This window comes from Arabidopsis thaliana (assembly GCF_000001735.4).
Source record: "Arabidopsis thaliana chromosome 1 sequence".
Lineage (NCBI taxonomy): Eukaryota > Viridiplantae > Streptophyta > Magnoliopsida > Brassicales > Brassicaceae > Arabidopsis > Arabidopsis thaliana.
This window is the reverse complement of record NC_003070.9, coordinates 6,265,025-6,283,358: the sequence shown is the minus strand read 5'-3', so window position 1 is coordinate 6,283,358 and position 18,334 is coordinate 6,265,025. Positions and strand designations below refer to the sequence as shown.

The 18,334-nt window shown below is 37.5% G+C and overlaps 6 protein-coding genes, 2 long non-coding RNA genes and 2 pseudogenes across 12 annotated transcripts; 9 read left to right on the top strand and 1 right to left on the bottom strand.

The window, feature by feature from the left end:
* The first annotated feature begins 10 nt into the window (after positions 1-10).
* Positions 11-1,126, top strand: AT1G18265 (zein-binding protein (Protein of unknown function, DUF593)). Its single transcript, NM_202127.3, has one exon. The coding sequence runs from the start codon at positions 179-181 to the stop codon at positions 1,019-1,021; it is 843 nt and encodes a 280-aa protein (NP_973856.1). The 5' UTR covers positions 11-178; the 3' UTR covers positions 1,022-1,126.
* Positions 1,127-1,214: 88 nt separating this feature from the next.
* On the top strand, positions 1,215-4,571 carry EBS5 (HCP-like superfamily protein). The gene is made up of 6 exons (NM_101684.4): positions 1,215-1,872; positions 1,960-2,451; positions 2,541-2,756; positions 3,264-3,587; positions 3,726-3,968; positions 4,073-4,571. Exons 1-6 carry the CDS (start codon positions 1,351-1,353, stop codon positions 4,310-4,312), a joined length of 2,037 nt encoding a protein of 678 aa, NP_564049.1. The 5' UTR covers positions 1,215-1,350; the 3' UTR covers positions 4,313-4,571.
* A 529-nt stretch (positions 4,572-5,100) lies between these two features.
* ATLP-1 (Pathogenesis-related thaumatin superfamily protein) lies at positions 5,101-6,582 on the top strand. Of its 2 annotated transcripts, none has more exons than NM_101683.2 (3): positions 5,101-5,411; positions 5,583-5,907; positions 5,987-6,582. In NM_101683.2, exons 1-3 carry the CDS (start codon positions 5,354-5,356, stop codon positions 6,333-6,335), a joined length of 732 nt encoding a protein of 243 aa, NP_173261.1. In that variant the 5' UTR covers positions 5,101-5,353; the 3' UTR covers positions 6,336-6,582. The 2 variants fall into 2 exon arrangements, with proteins under 2 accessions (NP_173261.1, NP_001031064.1); NM_001035987.1 differs by having other exon boundaries at positions 5,209-5,411; positions 5,580-5,907; positions 5,987-6,571.
* A 1,182-nt stretch (positions 6,583-7,764) lies between these two features.
* Positions 7,765-9,073, top strand: AT1G18240 (annotated as a pseudogene; the record flags this gene model as incomplete). The annotated part of the gene is made up of 1 exon: positions 7,765-9,073.
* A 978-nt stretch (positions 9,074-10,051) lies between these two features.
* AT1G18230 lies at positions 10,052-10,693 on the top strand (annotated as a pseudogene). The gene has a single exon.
* A 243-nt stretch (positions 10,694-10,936) lies between these two features.
* On the top strand, positions 10,937-11,542 carry AT1G05397. Its single transcript, NR_138892.1, has one exon. It is a non-coding gene; the product is annotated as an other RNA (long non-coding RNA).
* A 1,657-nt stretch (positions 11,543-13,199) lies between these two features.
* AT1G05387 lies at positions 13,200-13,510 on the bottom strand. Its single transcript, NR_138891.1, has one exon. It is a non-coding gene; the product is annotated as an other RNA (long non-coding RNA).
* A 41-nt stretch (positions 13,511-13,551) lies between these two features.
* Positions 13,552-13,689, top strand: PUP9 (purine permease 9; the record flags this gene model as incomplete). Its single annotated transcript, NM_101682.1, has 1 exon — positions 13,552-13,689. The coding sequence occupies one exon, from the start codon at positions 13,552-13,554 to the stop codon at positions 13,687-13,689; it is 138 nt and encodes a 45-aa protein (NP_173260.1).
* Positions 13,690-14,419: 730 nt separating this feature from the next.
* On the top strand, positions 14,420-16,750 carry AT1G18210 (Calcium-binding EF-hand family protein). Of its 2 annotated transcripts, NM_179355.1 has the most exons (2): positions 14,531-15,143; positions 16,697-16,750. In NM_179355.1, the coding sequence occupies exon 1, from the start codon at positions 14,574-14,576 to the stop codon at positions 15,084-15,086; it is 513 nt and encodes a 170-aa protein (NP_849686.1). In that variant the 5' UTR covers positions 14,531-14,573; the 3' UTR covers positions 15,087-15,143; positions 16,697-16,750. The 2 variants fall into 2 exon arrangements, with proteins under 2 accessions (NP_173259.1, NP_849686.1); NM_101681.3 differs by lacking the exon at positions 16,697-16,750 and having other exon boundaries at positions 14,420-15,661.
* Positions 16,283-17,943, top strand: RABA6b (Rab GTPase-like A1I protein; the record flags this gene model as incomplete). Its single annotated transcript, NM_101680.3, has 3 exons — positions 16,283-16,580; positions 16,697-16,920; positions 17,475-17,943. Exons 2-3 carry the CDS (start codon positions 16,700-16,702, stop codon positions 17,941-17,943), a joined length of 690 nt encoding a protein of 229 aa, NP_173258.2. The 5' UTR covers positions 16,283-16,580; positions 16,697-16,699.
* Positions 17,944-18,334: the final 391 nt, after the last annotated feature.

The following is an 18,334-nucleotide window of genomic DNA, read 5'->3' as shown; positions in this document are numbered from 1 at the left end:
ATCCTCGCAATCTTCGCCGTTTATCTTCCCGTTCCCCGATCAAAAATATCCCAAACTCTCACACACATTCTCTTCATTGGGACTCATATTCTTCTTTCTTTTCTTTTTCTTTCTTTTTTCGTGTTTTTATTTTGCTATCTCCAAGTATTTATCTTTATGACTTGCTTTGTTCCTATCCATGGATGTATACTTCTTTGTAATGGAGATTACTTCATTTCTGAAGCTTTTGAGTCAAACTGATGGTTTTGGATTTGGGATCTTCGTTATTGGTTGCTCCTCTCAGTTTTTCAATCTCGTCTTTCTCTGTTGTTTGCTTCTTTTGGGACTAAAGTTTCTATCTTTCAAAGGTACTTCATTGTTTTTGCAGTATTTAGAGAAGATCAATCGAATTTCTCCGAACATTGAGTTTTTCAATTCCTTCAATCGAGAACACAAGGATTGCAACAACAACAACAACAACAACAACAACAACAATGGGTTCATTTCAAAATCTCATTTGGCTGATGGATTGGATCAGAAGAAACCAATCATTTTACACTGGAGTTCTGATTCTACTAATAGATTGAGCTGGGAGAACTGTGATCTTCTCCTTCTACGTGATGGGCTTGATCACATCCAGAACAGAGAAAATACCGTGGCGTTATCGGAGACAGAGCTCGACGAGAAGAATCATCATGGCGAAGAAGAGGAAAGCGAGGACGAAGAAGAATCACAGTCTCAGAATGATGAAGACCAATTGTTAGACGTTATTACTCTGAGAACAATGGTGAAGAGAGAGAGAAAACGTGGAGATTACATGAAGAAAGAGCTGGAGAAGGAGAGAAGAGCAGCTGAATCAGCTGCTGAAGAAGCCATGGCTATGCTTCTGAAGCTACGGATGGAGAAAAGCGTTGTGGAGATGGAGACAAAACAATACAAGAGAGTCGCCGAACAGAAGCAAGTGTACGATCAAGAAGTGATTCAATCATTACAGTGGATGTTGATGAAGCTTGATGATGACGAAGACAAGATTCAAATGTAAACTGTTTGATCCTCTGTTTTTTTGTATTTATGCGTATAAAACTATAAATAAGCAAAATATAACATGTATGTATCCAATTTCGATTAAACCGAATTAATAATCAACAAACCAAACCGAAATTGGATCTAATGTTTATTAAGACAAGTCTAGTTACGTGGCCGGTTACTATTGGATATGTGACAACGATTCAACGTGGCAATTTATGGACTATTGAAAGACGTTATTGCCCCTTTCATCTTCATTCTTTCTTTGGTCATCCATCTGAAAATTCGATCTGATCACTGAGAAACTACGGCGACGACGAAGAATACGGTGGAGGAGGAAGTACAATGAGAATATTAAGCTACGGAATCGTTATTCTCTCTTTACTCGTTTTCTCTTTCATTGAATTTGGCGTTCACGCTCGTCCCGTCGTTCTCGTCCTCTCAAATGACGATCTCAATAGCGGCGGCGATGATAACGGAGTCGGAGAGTCCTCTGACTTCGATGAGTTTGGAGAATCCGAACCTAAGTCCGAAGAGGAGCTTGATCCCGGTTCATGGCGATCGATCTTCGAGCCAGATGACTCAACAGTCCAAGCAGCCTCGCCGCAGTACTACTCCGGCCTCAAAAAGATTCTATCGGCGGCGAGTGAGGGAAATTTCAGGTTGATGGAAGAAGCAGTGGATGAGATAGAGGCTGCTTCTTCAGCTGGAGATCCACACGCACAGTCGATAATGGGGTTCGTTTACGGGATAGGAATGATGCGAGAGAAGAGCAAAAGCAAGTCGTTTCTTCACCATAATTTCGCAGCTGCTGGTGGGAATATGCAGTCGAAGATGGCACTTGCGTTCACGTATCTTCGTCAAGATGTAAGTAAAGATGGAACTTTTGATTTTCTTTATGAATAGATGAAGTTGCATCTGAGTGTTTGTTATTGATTTGCGATTCTGTTACAGATGCATGATAAAGCTGTTCAATTATATGCTGAATTAGCAGAGACAGCTGTCAATAGTTTTCTGATCTCAAAGGATTCTCCGGTGGTTGAACCAACTAGAATTCATAGCGGAACTGAAGAGAACAAAGGTGCTCTAAGGAAATCTCGAGGCGAGGAGGATGAAGATTTCCAGATATTGGAATATCAGGCACAGAAAGGGAATGCTAATGCAATGTACAAAATTGGACTGTTCTACTACTTTGGCCTGCGAGGATTAAGGCGTGATCACACCAAGGCATTGCATTGGTTTTTGAAAGCAGTAGATAAAGGAGAGCCGAGGTCAATGGAACTTCTGGGGGAGATATATGCTAGAGGAGCTGGTGTTGAAAGAAATTATACCAAGGCACTTGAATGGCTTACACTTGCTGCAAAAGAAGGTCTCTATTCAGCATTTAATGGAATTGGCTACTTGTATGTCAAAGGCTATGGAGTAGATAAGAAAAACTATACTAAGGTAGGCTGTTCATTCGTAGCCTCATCATTCCCAGGCTTACTCTTTATAGGCTAGTCTAACATTCTATGGATGTATGCCTTCAAATGCAGGCAAGAGAATATTTTGAGAAGGCTGTTGACAATGAAGACCCCAGTGGGCATTATAACCTTGGAGTTTTGTATCTTAAAGGCATCGGAGTCAACAGGGATGTGAGGCAGGCAACAAAATACTTCTTTGTTGCTGCAAATGCTGGTCAACCAAAGGCTTTCTATCAACTCGCCAAGATGTTCCATACTGGTGTTGGGCTTAAGAAGAATCTGGAGATGGTAAGTGACTTTTAGATTTCTGAGACTTTCCTGCCTAAACATGGATGCCAGAAAAAATGACTTTAAATTCATAAAGTCTTAAAAGAACGAAACTCAAAAAAATTTGGCTTCCTGCTCTTCTAAAGTTCAGAAAATTATTTCACTGTTTTGTTGGTTATGTAAAATCTCATTACCAAAAAAGGTTACTTGCACAAGGAATGTGGGAAGCTCTGTTTCACTGTCTATTCTATTAATAACTTTTTATCAGTACTATAATGTCTGACCAGACGTTGTATTTTTTTAATGTTGAGGTATGAATGATGTCTATGCGTCTATCCATTAAGGCAGCAGGGTGCAGTATAGTACTTGTTTCTGTTGATGGTAGTCTGTTTGTTATTTTTCACTGTCGTACTTCAACTCCTTTTATATCTTAGGAATTTTTTTTGAGCAGTTTGGAGACATCTCCAGCGTTGTTGAGAGAATTTGTGGTTTAATTGCTTGTTCACTTCCATCACATTTTGGTTGCAGGCGACTTCATTTTATAAGCTAGTAGCAGAAAGGGGGCCGTGGAGTTCTCTCTCTAGATGGGCTCTTGAAGCTTACTTAAAAGGTGATGTGGGTAAGGCTTTGATTTTGTACTCAAGGATGGCAGAGATGGGTTATGAAGTGGCACAAAGTAATGCTGCCTGGATCCTCGATAAATACGGCGAAAGAAGCATGTGCATGGGAGTATCTGGATTTTGCACAGACAAAGAGAGACATGAGCGGGCACATTCTTTGTGGTGGCGGGCCTCTGAACAAGGCAATGAACATGCTGCTCTGCTTATTGGAGATGCATATTACTATGGCCGGGTGAGTTTACCTCGTATAAGAAACTAGATTATGAACCTAATAACGTTGAGACATGTAACAATGATTGAATTAGCTAGAAAAAACTTGATACTTGTCGCCTGATTCTCTCTCTTCTCTCGTTCTTTGATCTCTAAATAGGGAACTGAGAGAGATTTTGTGCGTGCGGCAGAAGCATACATGCATGCTAAATCACAGTCCAATGCGCAAGCAATGTTCAACCTCGGTTACATGCATGAACATGGACAAGGACTTCCCTTTGATCTCCATTTAGCAAAACGTTACTATGATGAATCCCTTCAGAGCGATGCAGCCGCGAGATTGCCAGTCACACTTGCTCTCGCTAGCTTATGGCTCCGTAGAAACTATGCTGATACCGTCCTGGTAAAATCTAAAAACCGTACATTTTCTCATTCTTATGTTAAATAGTTGGATGCAGTCTAACAGATCAAAATAACAAGAGGAAATTGTTTTTTTTTTACTGATAGGTGAGAGTTGTGGATTCATTACCAGAAGTGTATCCGAAGGTAGAGACTTGGATAGAGAATGTGGTGTTTGAAGAAGGTAATGCAACAATACTTACACTCTTTGTCTGTCTCATCACAATTCTCTATCTCCGGGAAAGACAACGTAGACAAGTCGTCGTTGTTGCCGATCCAGTGGCTGCTGACGTGGCACAACCGCTCGACGCTGATGTGGCGCAACACCTCGCTGCGTTCCCACGGTAATCAATTGATAATCGTTTTCGTCATTGTAATAGCAGAGAATAATGGCTTTTTGGTGTGTTTTTTTCTTTCTAAATGTACAGTTAAAAGTTACAACTTTACTTCGAACCAAAATGTGTGAAACAGTGTATGTAGGGCCTATATCTCTTATAGATATGGCCCATAACGTTATATTGACAAACTTTAAAGCTCACTGATCTTCAATGCTGATGTTGTCTTTTTGTTTTTGAATTTTGAACTAGCTGAGAGAAGTTATATTTACCATCTTTTGTAAAGTGCAACGACAAACATAACTTGTTTGCTAAAAGTGTAAATTTTCTATTGAAGATATAAACTAATATTACAAACAAATAAACGATGAAGACTACATATTTACACATTTCGAAGTGTATATTAGATCATTACTGATATAGTTAACGTATAAAAAATAGGTAATTAGTACTAGTAGTAGAAAGTGTGTAGTCAATTTGTTTAGAAGAGTGTGAAGGGAAATGACAAGCATTCCAAGAAGAGAATCTATCGGACGAAGGGAGACGTGGGACCTACTTTTAAGCGTCGACGACTAAGCACATTCACAAGATCGGCGTTTTTGTTAGGATCTGCGTCCAAATGGTAAAACTAAATAAATTAATACAATGTTCTATTTTACATGTTGTTCACTAATACTCCATGTGATACGTACCTATATTAATCCGTACCAAATTTTACCCCTAGTTCTTTTTTTCTTTTATTTGTAGCCGTTAGTCGAATCAAGTGTTGCAAACCTTTATACGATGATACGAATATGAAGAGTTGAAAAGTGAGGATGAAATGGCCAGTTACATTATTTTGACTGTGTAAAAAGAAAAAAGCTAGTACTACGCACTAACTCTGGTCTGACAGTCTCGAGACGTGTGGTAACATTTGCCATTATTACATTCCCCAAATTCTCTCATTTTTTCAAAAAATATACTACTAATAAATATTTTTCTTAAAATTCCATAAAAAGCACTGAGAAGTAACAAGTTGATTCAGTCTCACTCTTGCTCAGTAGAGCTCCCATCAATGGCTTCAATCAACCTCTTCCTCTTCGCTTTCCTTCTTCTTCTCTCTCACGCTTCAGGTTTCTCTTCACATTCCCTGCTAGATCTTTAAATTTTCTGTTTCGTTTAGTCTTTGCTTCAATCTCGCCCATGTATGAATAAAAATGCACTTTTTAAATATAGATTTAGAGATACTTTAGTTGCAGATTTTTCTAATACCACTATCTTTGTTGTTGTTTCTTTGAGAGCAGCTTCAACGGTAATCTTCTACAACAAATGCAAACACCCAGTTTGGCCAGGTATCCAACCCAGCGCCGGTCAAAACTTACTCGCCGGCGGTGGTTTTAAGCTTCCAGCTAACAAAGCCCACTCTCTTCAACTCCCACCACTCTGGTCCGGCCGTTTCTGGGGTCGCCACGGCTGCACCTTCGACAGATCTGGCCGTGGTCACTGCGCCACCGGAGATTGCGGCGGTTCTCTCTCCTGCAACGGTGCCGGCGGTGAACCTCCGGCCACTCTCGCCGAAATCACTCTCGGCCCTGAGCTAGACTTCTATGACGTCAGCCTCGTCGACGGGTCTGTAAATCTTACATCAAATCTGCTTTCTTTTTTACACAAACTTAACTTACTTTTTTCACTAATTTTGTAATGACAGTTATAACCTGGCCATGTCGATTATGCCGGTTAAAGGTTCAGGTCAATGTAGCTACGCCGGTTGTGTTAGCGATCTAAACCAGATGTGTCCGGTTGGTTTACAAGTCCGGTCACGTAACGGGAAACGTGTAGTAGCCTGTAAAAGTGCTTGCTCTGCCTTCAATTCACCACAGTACTGTTGCACCGGCTTGTTCGGTAACCCACAGTCTTGCAAACCAACGGCTTACTCCAAAATCTTCAAAGTCGCTTGCCCAAAAGCTTACTCTTATGCTTACGACGACCCAACCAGTATCGCCACATGTTCCAAGGCTAACTACATCGTCACCTTTTGCCCTCATCATCGCCATTAAATTAGCCAGTAAAGAAGAAGAAACATTTCTCTATTAGCAACAAACTCTTGTCATGTTTCGAATTCTTGAGTTTCTATATCTACTTTTGTAACACTATGATTGAATGCAGATCCTATTATCAATATCAATGGAACTCAACCAACTTAGTGATGTGTCTTGTGAGTGTTAATCTCCAAATTCTAAATCCTTTTATGTTCAGTGGCTTATGTACTAGACAATGCAAGATTAATGCTATTTTTTTGCTGGGTCAAACAAATGCTATCATTCACCATAAACCATGTTGAAATCAAATTTACCAAAAACAATCCTCGGATGATGGTTATGGTTAAAGATGTGTGATATTATGGATAAAGATGTGATAAGCTAATCTCCATCTAATTAGGAATTTATCTATTTATTTAATACTTATATAACTAAAGGACCTATATGTGTATATGTCAGAGCAAGTCCATTGGGAGGACCTTAACAGATCCTTAACCAAAATCCTTAAGTAATTTTGAGAAAAATTAAATCTAAAATGTGATAAATACTTAGGATCGCACCTAATTTTAGGAATTTTGATGATGTTAAAGGACGGATACGTGGCAAATTTTAATTGGTTGAGATTTTTTAACAAAACAAAAAAAAAATCATCTTTGCCCGTGTTTTTTTCTTCATTTATCGATTTCGTTTTCTCTCTCTTGTGAATTCCGCTCGACGATGGCGATTGAACGATTGGATCATCATCATCACGCGTTTATATCATCAAATCGGAAGATATTATCGCCGGAATTCTTCTCTTATCCACCGTGCTCATCATCTCAACCGAAGGTGCTCAACGTCGACGAGTTTGGTGATGTTAATCGGAGAGGACTGTGAACAAAATCGACGTCTTGTGTGAAACCATGGTCCAATCTAGAAGTGTCAAATGGTCATCTGACCATGGGCTAAGCCCAGTCCACAACATTATGGACAGTCCATGGTCGGCCCGTAATGAAAACGGGCTATATGGTCTAAAGACCAATTTTGTCCATGGGTTTAATGGGCTAGCCCACACGGTTTATGGTTGGCCCATCAATTTTTTCAACACATCAATTTTCTTCTCTTCTCTCTCTCTCGGCAACGACGCTCTCTCTCCCGGCGACAAAGCTCTCTCTCGGCGACGACCAAGCTCGACCTCTCTCTCAACTCCTACTCCGGTTAGTTCTACTAGCTTGTGGGTTTGTCCAAAGTTCAATTGTGAATTTTGGATATGAGGAGAGCTAGCTAGCAAATGGGCACTTTTCAGATTTTGTTTATGTTTCGCCATTTCGAATTTCATTATGAATTGAAGCACATCAATATGTAGAGACCCTTTGTGTTGTAAGTTCATGCTTAATTATTCCAGAAGGCTAGTGATTTAGTCAAGTTCATGCTTTATTTGTTTATCACTGCTAAACGTGTGTATGTCTTTATTTGTTTCAGAAATATGGAATTGGATACTCAAAACTTGGTTGATGAAGACAACTTTAATCTTGAGGATCAAGAAATGGACCATGAAGATCCAGAAATGGATCAGATACTACCTCATGAAACTGCTTCTTCAGGGACAGCTGAGAGAGGTAAAAGTAGTGTAAGTAGATTTCGTGCTGCATGCTGGAAAAACTTCGATAGAGGACAGAAATATCCTAATGGGAAAACTGAGGTTACATGCAAATATTGTGAGCAGACTTATCACTTGAATCTGAGACGAAATGGTACTAATACCATGAATCGTCATATGAGATCTTGTGAGAAGACTCCTGGAAGTACACCTAGAATTAGCAGAAAGGTGGATATGATGGTCTTTAGAGAAATGATTGCAGTGGCTTTAGTTCAACATAATCTTCCATATTCGTTTGTCGAATATGAAAGAATTAGAGAAGCCTTTACATATGCTAACCCTTATATAGAATTTTGGAGCAGAAATACTGCAGCTTCTGATGTCTACAAGATTTATGAAAGAGAGAAAATTAAGCTTAAGGAAAAGTTAGCTATAATCCCGGGTAGAATATGCTTAACAACAGATTTGTGGAGAGCTTTAACTGTTGAAAGTTATATTTGCTTAACAGCTCATTATGTAGATGTTGATGGTGTTCTGAAAACGAAGATCTTATCTTTCTGTGCTTTCCCGCCTCCACATTCTGGAGTAGCTATAGCAATGAAGCTTAATGAGCTGTTGAAAGATTGGGGAATTGAGAAGAAAGTTTTTACTTTAACTGTAGATAATGCTTCTGCAAATGATACTATGCAAAGCATTTTAAAGCATAATGCTTCTGAAAATGCATTCTTATACTTAGTGAGAATTTTGTTTTGTTGGTCATATTTCAGGGGTTTTACTCTTACTTTTCTGAAAGAAATGGAACTGGAAAATCACCATTAGATATGTACTTGGAAGAGCCTGTGTTAGATATGGTCTCTTTTAGAGATATGGATGTTATTGCATATTGGAAAACAATGTCTCGCGTTTTAAAGAATTGTCATCGATGGCATGTGATATCTTAAGCATTCCGATCACTACCGTGGCATCGGAATCAGCTTTTAGTATAGGTAGTCGTGTGCTTAACAAATATAGAAGCTGCCTTTTACCTACTAATGTGCAAGCCCTCCTATGTACTAGAAACTGGTTTCGTGGATTTCAAGAAGTTGGTAATATTCACATCTTGAACTCGTTTATAATAGTAAACTTATATGGCTTTTAGACTGCAGCTTTTAGATTAATAGCTCGGTTTTTCTTATTGAAGAAACTGATGAGATCCAAGGTCAAGAGGACACAAACACCACCCTTGCATGAACGTTTCAAGACTGGGAAGAAACAGGTACATGGCTGTTCTCTTAAGCTCTGAGCCTATGGTTATGTGTTTATTATTCTCAGTACATGGCTGATTTGATGATGTATGTCTTTGACAGATTGCTATAGGTTGTGATGGTATCCGGTCTAAGGTTGCAACTTGGATGACAGATTTTGGTTTGGAATTGATTCTGGATTTTGTCTCTTACTTATAATCATTTGTGATTGATTACATTGTGGAAATGTTGTTTAAGCTTATTGTTTTACCTAAGCTTATTGAAGATGGCCACTTCTGGTTTCCAATTTCTAGATGTTGGAGTAGTATTGAAATGGGTTTCTCTGTTAAATCATTCTCCATGTAGCCATTGTAGGCTTTTTTCTTTACTTGTAGGTGCATATAGAGAGTCTTAGATGCGTGTTTGAGTTGTCACGGTTGATTACAAGACTGGGAAGAACAGGTACATGCATGTTTGATTTCATGTTGATGTTATGGTTTTATAAATAGAGCTTTTGACGAGATTGTGTGAAAATGCATTGTATATAAACATCATTGTATGGGCTGGCCATGGGCTGACCATTGGACAATGGTCTTTAATGGTCTTGGACAAATTTTAAGACCATTGTCCATTAAAGACCAACCAATAAAACCCATGAAAAAAATGGTCCAAGTGGACATGACCAATGGGCTTTGGACAGCCCAATTGACACTTCTAGTCCAATCACATGCTGAAGGTATGATTCTATCTTTAAGCTTGTGTAGATCGTGATTAATTTGGGTTGGTAGATGTAATCAAAATTAGGGTATCGTGAAATGGGAATTCAAAAATATTGATTATGTCTTTCATCTCTTAGTAGTCAGATTGCTTCTTCAACGACAACAATTTTCTGTACTGAAGCATATTCACTTAAAAACTGCATCTTACTGAAGACGAATCATTTCTGAGACAGCTAATTCCAAATTATTTATGTCGGTCTCATCTCTTTTGGTTACTACTCTCACTTTCGTTTTTCTTTTTTTTTGGACCTCATGCCATAGCTCTGATCTATGCACCTAATCATTTCAAATGCTATTTTCAGTTGAAGTCTCTTCCCTCTACTACAGAAGAGCACGTCAAAACTGGATTGGAGGCGGCGTATCCATATGGCCTTTGACATTGTAATTAAGTGTTAGTTACACATTCACTTGACTTTGGCAATTGCATGTGGACAATGTTCTAAGTATGAGCTACCTTTGGATATCCATTACAGGTAGCTGACTTTGGCCTCTCGCGTATCAAGCATGAAACATATCTGCTGATAAGAAGTATATTCTTGTATTCTGTTTTGTTAAGTTCCCTTGATTAATTGTTCTTCTTTTCCTTAAACGTTAATTAGCTCTTCTAATTCGTTGATACAGGTCTGACATTTACAGCTTTGGAGTAGTATTATGGGAGCTTGCCATAATAAAGGAGCTTGTCATCAATCTCAACTCTATGCACGTATCATTTTTGATAGATAGAGAAATAGTAAGAAAGGGTCTCCTAGTGACACTTTGTGCTAGAAATCTAAAATTCGGGAAAGTTTTACTTATAAACTTCATTTTATGTGTTTTCAAGTTTTTTCAAGTTTTTCATTCATATTTCTAATAACTATTATATTTTTTTTTTTTTTAAACCCATTTAAGGACTCACCATTGGACAAGAAAAATGTTTAGGATTTAACAAAAACTCTAAACATAAAAAATTTCAAAATTTATTAGTATAAAAATGTAAGGATTCCATTATTAGGACTCTTTAATGGACATGCTCTTATATACTAATCTTTTGGAATATCAGAAGATAAGATTTCCCAAACGATTAAGTTTTAAATTTCTTAGTATCGAAACCCTAGCAAATTGGTTCGTCTCTTTCGAACTCTCTAGTCACTTTAGTATCGCCGATTTCCATAAGATCCGATCTCTCGGTTGAGAAAAATGGGACGTCCTCGTCACCCTCATTGTCATCCCCATCGTCATCCAAGGGGATCCCCGCCGAGCTTAGTCTTCGAAGCGACCAATTCCCGTGGGAGATGTTTGACTACACGAATCAGGAAGACAAGCCGAAGAAAGAGAGTGCTCACGTACGAGCGATGGTGGAAGCGTCTGTAGACGGGGTGTGGAAGGAGCTCTACTCTTTATTCCCGCCGAAAGTGGGAGAGTCATCAACTGATCAACCAAAGGAAGGATATACAGAGAGGGACGACGAACTACTTGTTAAGCGGTTGTGCGACTTCATGAAAGGAGGTGATTGCAAAGAATCATTTAAGGCTTTGGAAGATTGCGCGAAGGAAACTGGTGGTCTTGTTAAGTGTATAAGATAAAGTGTGTAGATGCCCACTCTAATTACTATAAGCCTGTTATCACGCTGGCTGAATCTTCGATGGAACAGTTGGCCAAGGACTTCATAGAAGTTGTCATCTCGGAAAAGGAACAGCCTGCGAGGGATGATTGAGAGGATTTCGGTAATTTTTCTTGTTTACGGGAATAATCAATACTAGATTTGGGAATAAATTGGAAAAAGTTTCGTTTCTTAGATTCCTGACTTATAAAATTGGTCGGATTTCTTCTTTTTATATGATTCGTGAGATCATTTTCTCAAAAGTTCATCAATATGTTGACGCCCATGAATGTTTCATTAAAGAAATCTTGTCGTCTTTGTGGTTTGCTTTGCTAATGCCTCACTTGAATGTGATTTGTGTCTTCTGGAACAGATACAGTCTGACCTTTATTTAGTGAACATTTACTAGTTCCTCTGAACATTCAGTTGAAAAGTTTACATCTTTGTTGCTTCACTTTGTGCTTACGATACACAACAGCCTTTGGCCCATATAATTCTTTGCTTACCTTGTTTAATCATGAAGTTTCTTTGCTTTTCGAATGACTAATCAAAGGCCAGCATTGCCTCTGCATAATTTTCTGGTTACCGGAATCTCAAATTTTATCTTGTTAGTATATGTTATGAAAACAGACTGATCTATATGACAAACTTTTCTTAGCTTTCAACGTTTCTTTAGTTGCAACTAGGGTCGTAGTCTATTTATATTAATTGTATGTTCTTTACAGGGTTTACCACTAGCGATCGAACCTTATGTTTTAAGCATTTGATACATAAAAAAAGCCAACGATATACATTAAGTAAAAAAAGACGTGAATACCACTTCTGTGATCATAATTCATGGTTGAAACATGTTACTGATTACATGACTGCTAATATAAAAGCTTCTTCTACCTTTCCTTCCCTCTCATGGGCATTTTTGCAATATACTAAATTATTGAGGAAAAACCTCTCTTTGGCCTTGTTTCTTGCTACGGAACTCAGCTTGCTGTTCTGCTGTTAGTATATTTAGGCTAGTTGTATTTTAGGACCACACTTTAGATGATCTAAGTAGCAAGTACATTGCAGACAAATATGAACAAAGTTTTCTTTAGTCCTAATCGACCATGACAGGGATTCGAATTCAAGGGATACTTGTACGTCAGATTTTATAGAGGCCGGTTGTTTATCTTTTCTCTTTTTTGTGTGCAAAATCGGGTTGCTTTATGTCGCGTGTTAACCTTTGCTAATATCATCAATGCTACTAAATATTTTGTAGATACACGACCCCTTTAAGCAATATTAACATATCTCAGTATATACTGAGTGAAACAGCCGTAAGTTGTTAGTCCTGTATCTTCACATATTTTCGTGGTTTTGCTGCAGCCGTAAGTTGTTAGTCCTGTATCTTGTAACCTGTCTGCTGGAAGTCTAAATGAGCTCTTTACCATCTCCAATTCCATTTCATTTCCGGAATTCGTTTATATCATTTCTCTTGGAGCCAACTTGTTAGTACATATAATATTTTTACAAGCTTTCATCATGAAAGAAAAACTAAAGTCAAAGGACAGTTAACTAAATATGTTTGTGTGAGATACCTCAGTGATTGGCTTATAAAATTTGTTTTCATAATACACATATTTTGATGTGTCTCTGAGGGTTTATCAAAGGAGAAGTAGTCATCTACTTCTCTAAAACCCTAATTGCCGCTGTCTGTTCTCTCGCGAGTTTGATAGAGAAGAAGAAGAAATGGAGATGGAGAGTGTGGAGAATCAATCTAATATAGCATTTTGGAATCTCGAATCGCTGAAGCTTGTAGATTCGAAGAGCATGAAATATTTTCTATAAGCTCTGAGAGTTAGAGTTAGTAAGGCGGTAAGAAAATCAGGCCTAATGCCATAACCTCATAGAGATTTTTTTACCGCCTTACTAACCATAATGTGATACATATTCGCTGCAACCGGTTTTACATGGGAATTAATACCAAACCCATATCAGTGACAAAGCGGGAAAGATAAATCTGAAGTAAAAAAATCAAAAGACAGTGGCCGTCGAGTCAATGTATTATATAGCAATCCAATTACCCATACAACCAAAAATGGACAAGGAAATTCACCAGTTTGGTAAGGGTCATGTACTTCATCAAATGCTTAGGATATTGGAGCTTGAGGTTATTCAAATCATGCCTAAGGTCATGACCAACAAGAAGAAGCCTACTTTGCATATAGGGGTTTGAATGTGAAATACAGCTAAAGTTTGAGATTTAGTAGTAATTTGCAGAGGCCTCTTCAGGGTCAAGTACTAGAAAAAAAAACACCGATAATTCAAAAAAGACCCCACTACTACTTGTAAAACAATCACACCGCGTAAAAGGAGTGTGTACCGGTCGTGTTGGCCGCGTTAGATTGAGACACATTTCTGATTCACTCAGTCACGTTAGCCCCTCCAACTTTTATTTTCTTTAAATGCATAACAAAATACTAAAATAAAGCAATGGTATCATCAAAATAGTAACACTTGTAATATAATAGTCCCTACGATATATTATCAAAACATAGTTTAAGACTGAACCAAGTAATGGATTAAAAGAAGAATTCTCTGTTTCAGGATTGTTATTTCGTCTTAAACAAATGTAACTTTCATTTTAACATTTACAGCCGAAAAAACAAATTATCAAGGCACGTGACATAATCTTGCCTTGCCGTCTTCGTTAAGCCATGTGGAAAGACTGAGAGTAACATTAATATCCTAAAACGTTCCATATATAATTCTTTTTCATTGTGAATATTGAAAGTAGTATTTTAGTTTTCCTTTTTCCTAGCAAAAGTAGTATTTATAAAAAGAGAATACCATGTTTGAGAGTGTATATAATAACCATATAACATTACTTCTCTTTAATTAGAAAAAAGGATTTTAAATAACAGATCAAAACATTCATATTTCAACCAAATACAGTATTCCCAAACCAGATACGTATTATAACGGAAATTAAATACACAAGATTCGATTCCAAACTTGTAAATAGTGACATCTAGCGAAAAGGTCTATAAAAAGGTCAAACTCATCATCTTCTAATTGCTCTTTATCTCTCTCTCCAACTTTACCTTTAACAAAAAAAAAATGGCAAGCGCGAATCCAGAAACCGCCAAACCCACGCCTGCAACGGTGGACATGGCTAATCCAGAGGAGCTTAAGAAAGTTTTCGACCAGTTTGACTCCAACGGCGACGGCAAGATCTCAGTCCTCGAACTCGGCGGTGTGTTTAAGGCTATGGGGACTTCCTACACAGAGACGGAACTCAACCGCGTGCTCGAAGAAGTCGATACAGATCGCGACGGTTACATCAACCTCGACGAATTCTCAACTCTCTGTCGCTCGTCTTCCTCCGCCGCAGAGATCCGTGACGCTTTCGATCTCTACGATCAGGACAAAAACGGACTGATCTCCGCCTCTGAGCTTCACCAGGTGCTTAACCGTCTCGGGATGTCTTGCTCTGTTGAAGACTGTACTCGTATGATCGGACCTGTGGATGCTGACGGCGATGGGAATGTTAATTTCGAAGAGTTTCAGAAGATGATGACGTCGTCTTCTCTCCTCAACAGCAATGGATCCGCCGCTCCTCCTTCGACCTAGGGAGTTTTCCAGATTTCAGATCTGGATTTCGGGAATAAGAATAACTATGGAAATTAGGTACTCTTTTCTTCTTAAATGTGATCAATCATCATCAGTCTAACTTCAATCGGATCTCTTTTCATTCATACATGGTTGAGATTTAGATCTGAATATGGATATATATCGTTTGCTCTCCTTGTTCAAAACAAATTTGGTTTCTAATTTCTTATTCTGCATTCTCGAGTTATGTATCAGTTTCGAACTATATTTGCATAGAAACAAAAACCAGATTCTCTGCTTATGGAAAAAAAATCAATCGTAGCTTTCTCTATGAATCAATCACATGACAAATTTTTAAGACTTTGATATTGGATTAGGAAGTAATAAAACCGTATTCAAAATGGTCAACGGAGGCGTTCTCTTGATAGAAAAAAAAATAAAAGATGGCTGATTCAAATGTAAGGTGTAACATTCAAGTAGTATTTATTTTTTTGGGGACCATGGTAACATATTAACATTCATATTTTTAAATTAAGGTCTTTGTGATGAACCAACGCTAAAAATTTTTTAGCAGAGGATCTGGTTTCAAATTAACTAATATACACTCTCTTACTACGAAGCAACGTCATGAATGCTGAAATTAAAGGGCTGGATTGACGCGTAAATTGATATATTCATTCGTTTGCTTGTCCTATTAAGCTATTTTCGGATGTAGAAACAAATGTGATTATTAAATAAGGCAACTAGTCCTCGTTGAAAAGTGTACCCATCTTGCCAAAAAAAAAAAGAGATGGAATCCGTCCGATGGATTAAAGAAAGACGTCGACGTCTACGAATCGTATTCTACTCTTCCTCTTCGAGTAAAGGAATCGGTCAAAGGCTTTTCATTTGCTCACCCATTTTTAAGAATTTTTTTTTTTGACTTTTTTTGTGAAAAATCCGACCTGATAAAGCCCATCTTAGGCCCAAGTAGCCAACTCTTTACAAGTCAAAACCTAACCGTGAGTCAGTGAGTGAATTTGGTAAAATGTCAAAACTCAAACGTACAGAGACTACAGAGAAACATGCATGATTGAGCTTTATGACTTGACGCTTGAGATCCTAATAAGATCTAGACAATCAAAACATCACAACTTCTTATTTTTTCCTAAGCTAGAAACATAACAAGAAGTCAAAAGTTAAGATAGATAAGAGGTCACACTATTTTAATTCGTTGACAAAATAGAAATACAGACTATATACAATATATAACAAATATCTTGGATGGTATTATGTACAATCTCTGTCACGCCTCTTTTATCCTTGTCCTGCTCGTTTCATTTTCTATATTATATACTATACCTTTTCTCAAAAATTATATCGTCCTCATTTTAACTCTTCCAAGAAAAGAAAAAAAACAATACTAATTCATTTCATATATCTTGTCGCAATCATATGACATTAGTTATATGCATAATTATCCATGTTTTCAATAAATGGAGCCATATATACTTAGTGGAAAGACTTTCCTGAGAGGTTCTTACATAAAACAAACCCTTTCCTCTTCGGATTTCGATCATCCATTGATCCTTCTCAACTTCCTTTTGCTTCGATTTACTAATATAATATCTTATCAAACTTGAACACCATAGAGCATGGCGGAGGAATCGTACGACGAAGAGTGCGACTACCTATTCAAGGCGGTGCTGATAGGAGACTCCGCCGTCGGAAAATCAAACCTCCTTTCGAGGTTCTCGAGAGATGAGTTTCGGTTAGACTCTAAACCGACCATCGGAGTAGACTTTGCTTACCGGAATGTTCGCGTGGGCGATAAGACTATAAAGGCTCAGATATGGGACACCGCCGGCCAAGAAAGGTATGATACTACTATAACGGACTTGATGATGAAGACATGATCAAAATTTCTGTATTTAACGTTGGACTAATATTTTTGCACAGAAAAAGAAAACGTAAATAAATGAACTCACTTCCATTAATTGATTTTTCATTGACCATGAACAAAAATGCTTGTTTTGTAAGAGTTTTTTTATTTGTATAATTTCTAACGTAACAAACCAAGACGTCAAACTTGTTAAATTTTCGATAGTTATTTTTGTGTCTAAATGTTAAGGTAAATATGCTAGATAAATAACAAAAAAATAATGAATGAAATTTGGGATTGGAATGATGATTAGGAAAATAGATCACGCGCAGAAGAAAATCTTTATAAGCAATCGATGTCACACGGACCTAATCTTTGTTAAATGTCACGACCATTTCTTCTTTTTGTTTTTCTTACTAAAATTATATTTATTTCGACAAATTTTATCTTTCATTTAGAATTGTGAATTTCTTTAATAATTTATGTGTTTTTACTTATCTTAAATATAATACTGTTTTATTTTTTATTTTTGCATGGGAGGAAAAAAGATTTAGAGCAATAACGAGTTCGTATTACCGTGGAGCCTTGGGAGCTTTACTAATCTACGACATCACAAGACGAATCACTTTCAAAAACATTGAGAAATGGTTGTCGGAGCTCAGAGGCTTCTCCAGTCCCGAGACTGTCGTTGTTCTCGTCGGTAACAAATCCGATCTCGGGCAGTCTAGAGAAGTTGAAGAAGAAGAGGGTAAGACTCTAGCAGAATCAGAAGGTCTCTATTTTCTCGAAACATCGGCTTTAGAGAACCAAAACGTTGAAGAAGCGTTTCTAAGCATGATCGGACGGATACATGAGGTTTTGACTCAGAAAATCGTTTTAGACAATAGACTCAACGGTGACGGTAACAACGAAAGTAACGGTGCTGTCGTTCCGCCCGGTAAAGAGATTGTGAATATTCATGAAGTTACCGCCACTCGACCGTTGAGTACTTCTTTGTCCAATTGTTGCTACAAGTAAATAAACTGATGATCATCTATTTTTATATTGTTATATGATATATTCGATAATGTAGAGTTTTATAATTGTTGCTACAAGTAAATAAATTGTTCATCTATTTTTAAATTGTTATGAAATATTCGATAATGTAGTTTTATAATTGTTGAAAATGTTGGCTTGGCCTGGGATTTTTGTCTTATTTTATTCTCGTATAATTTAATTACATTTTTGGGTGAGACGAATGCATTTGAAACCTTACAAACTAATATGTAAATAAATATTAATTTTTATATGATTCTAATGCTTGAAATTTTGATAATGATGCTTAATGCAAGTATGATTAAGCATCATTATATTTGGTAAAATCAACAATCAACCAAAACAAAAGATTGATAATATTTGGCATAAAAAA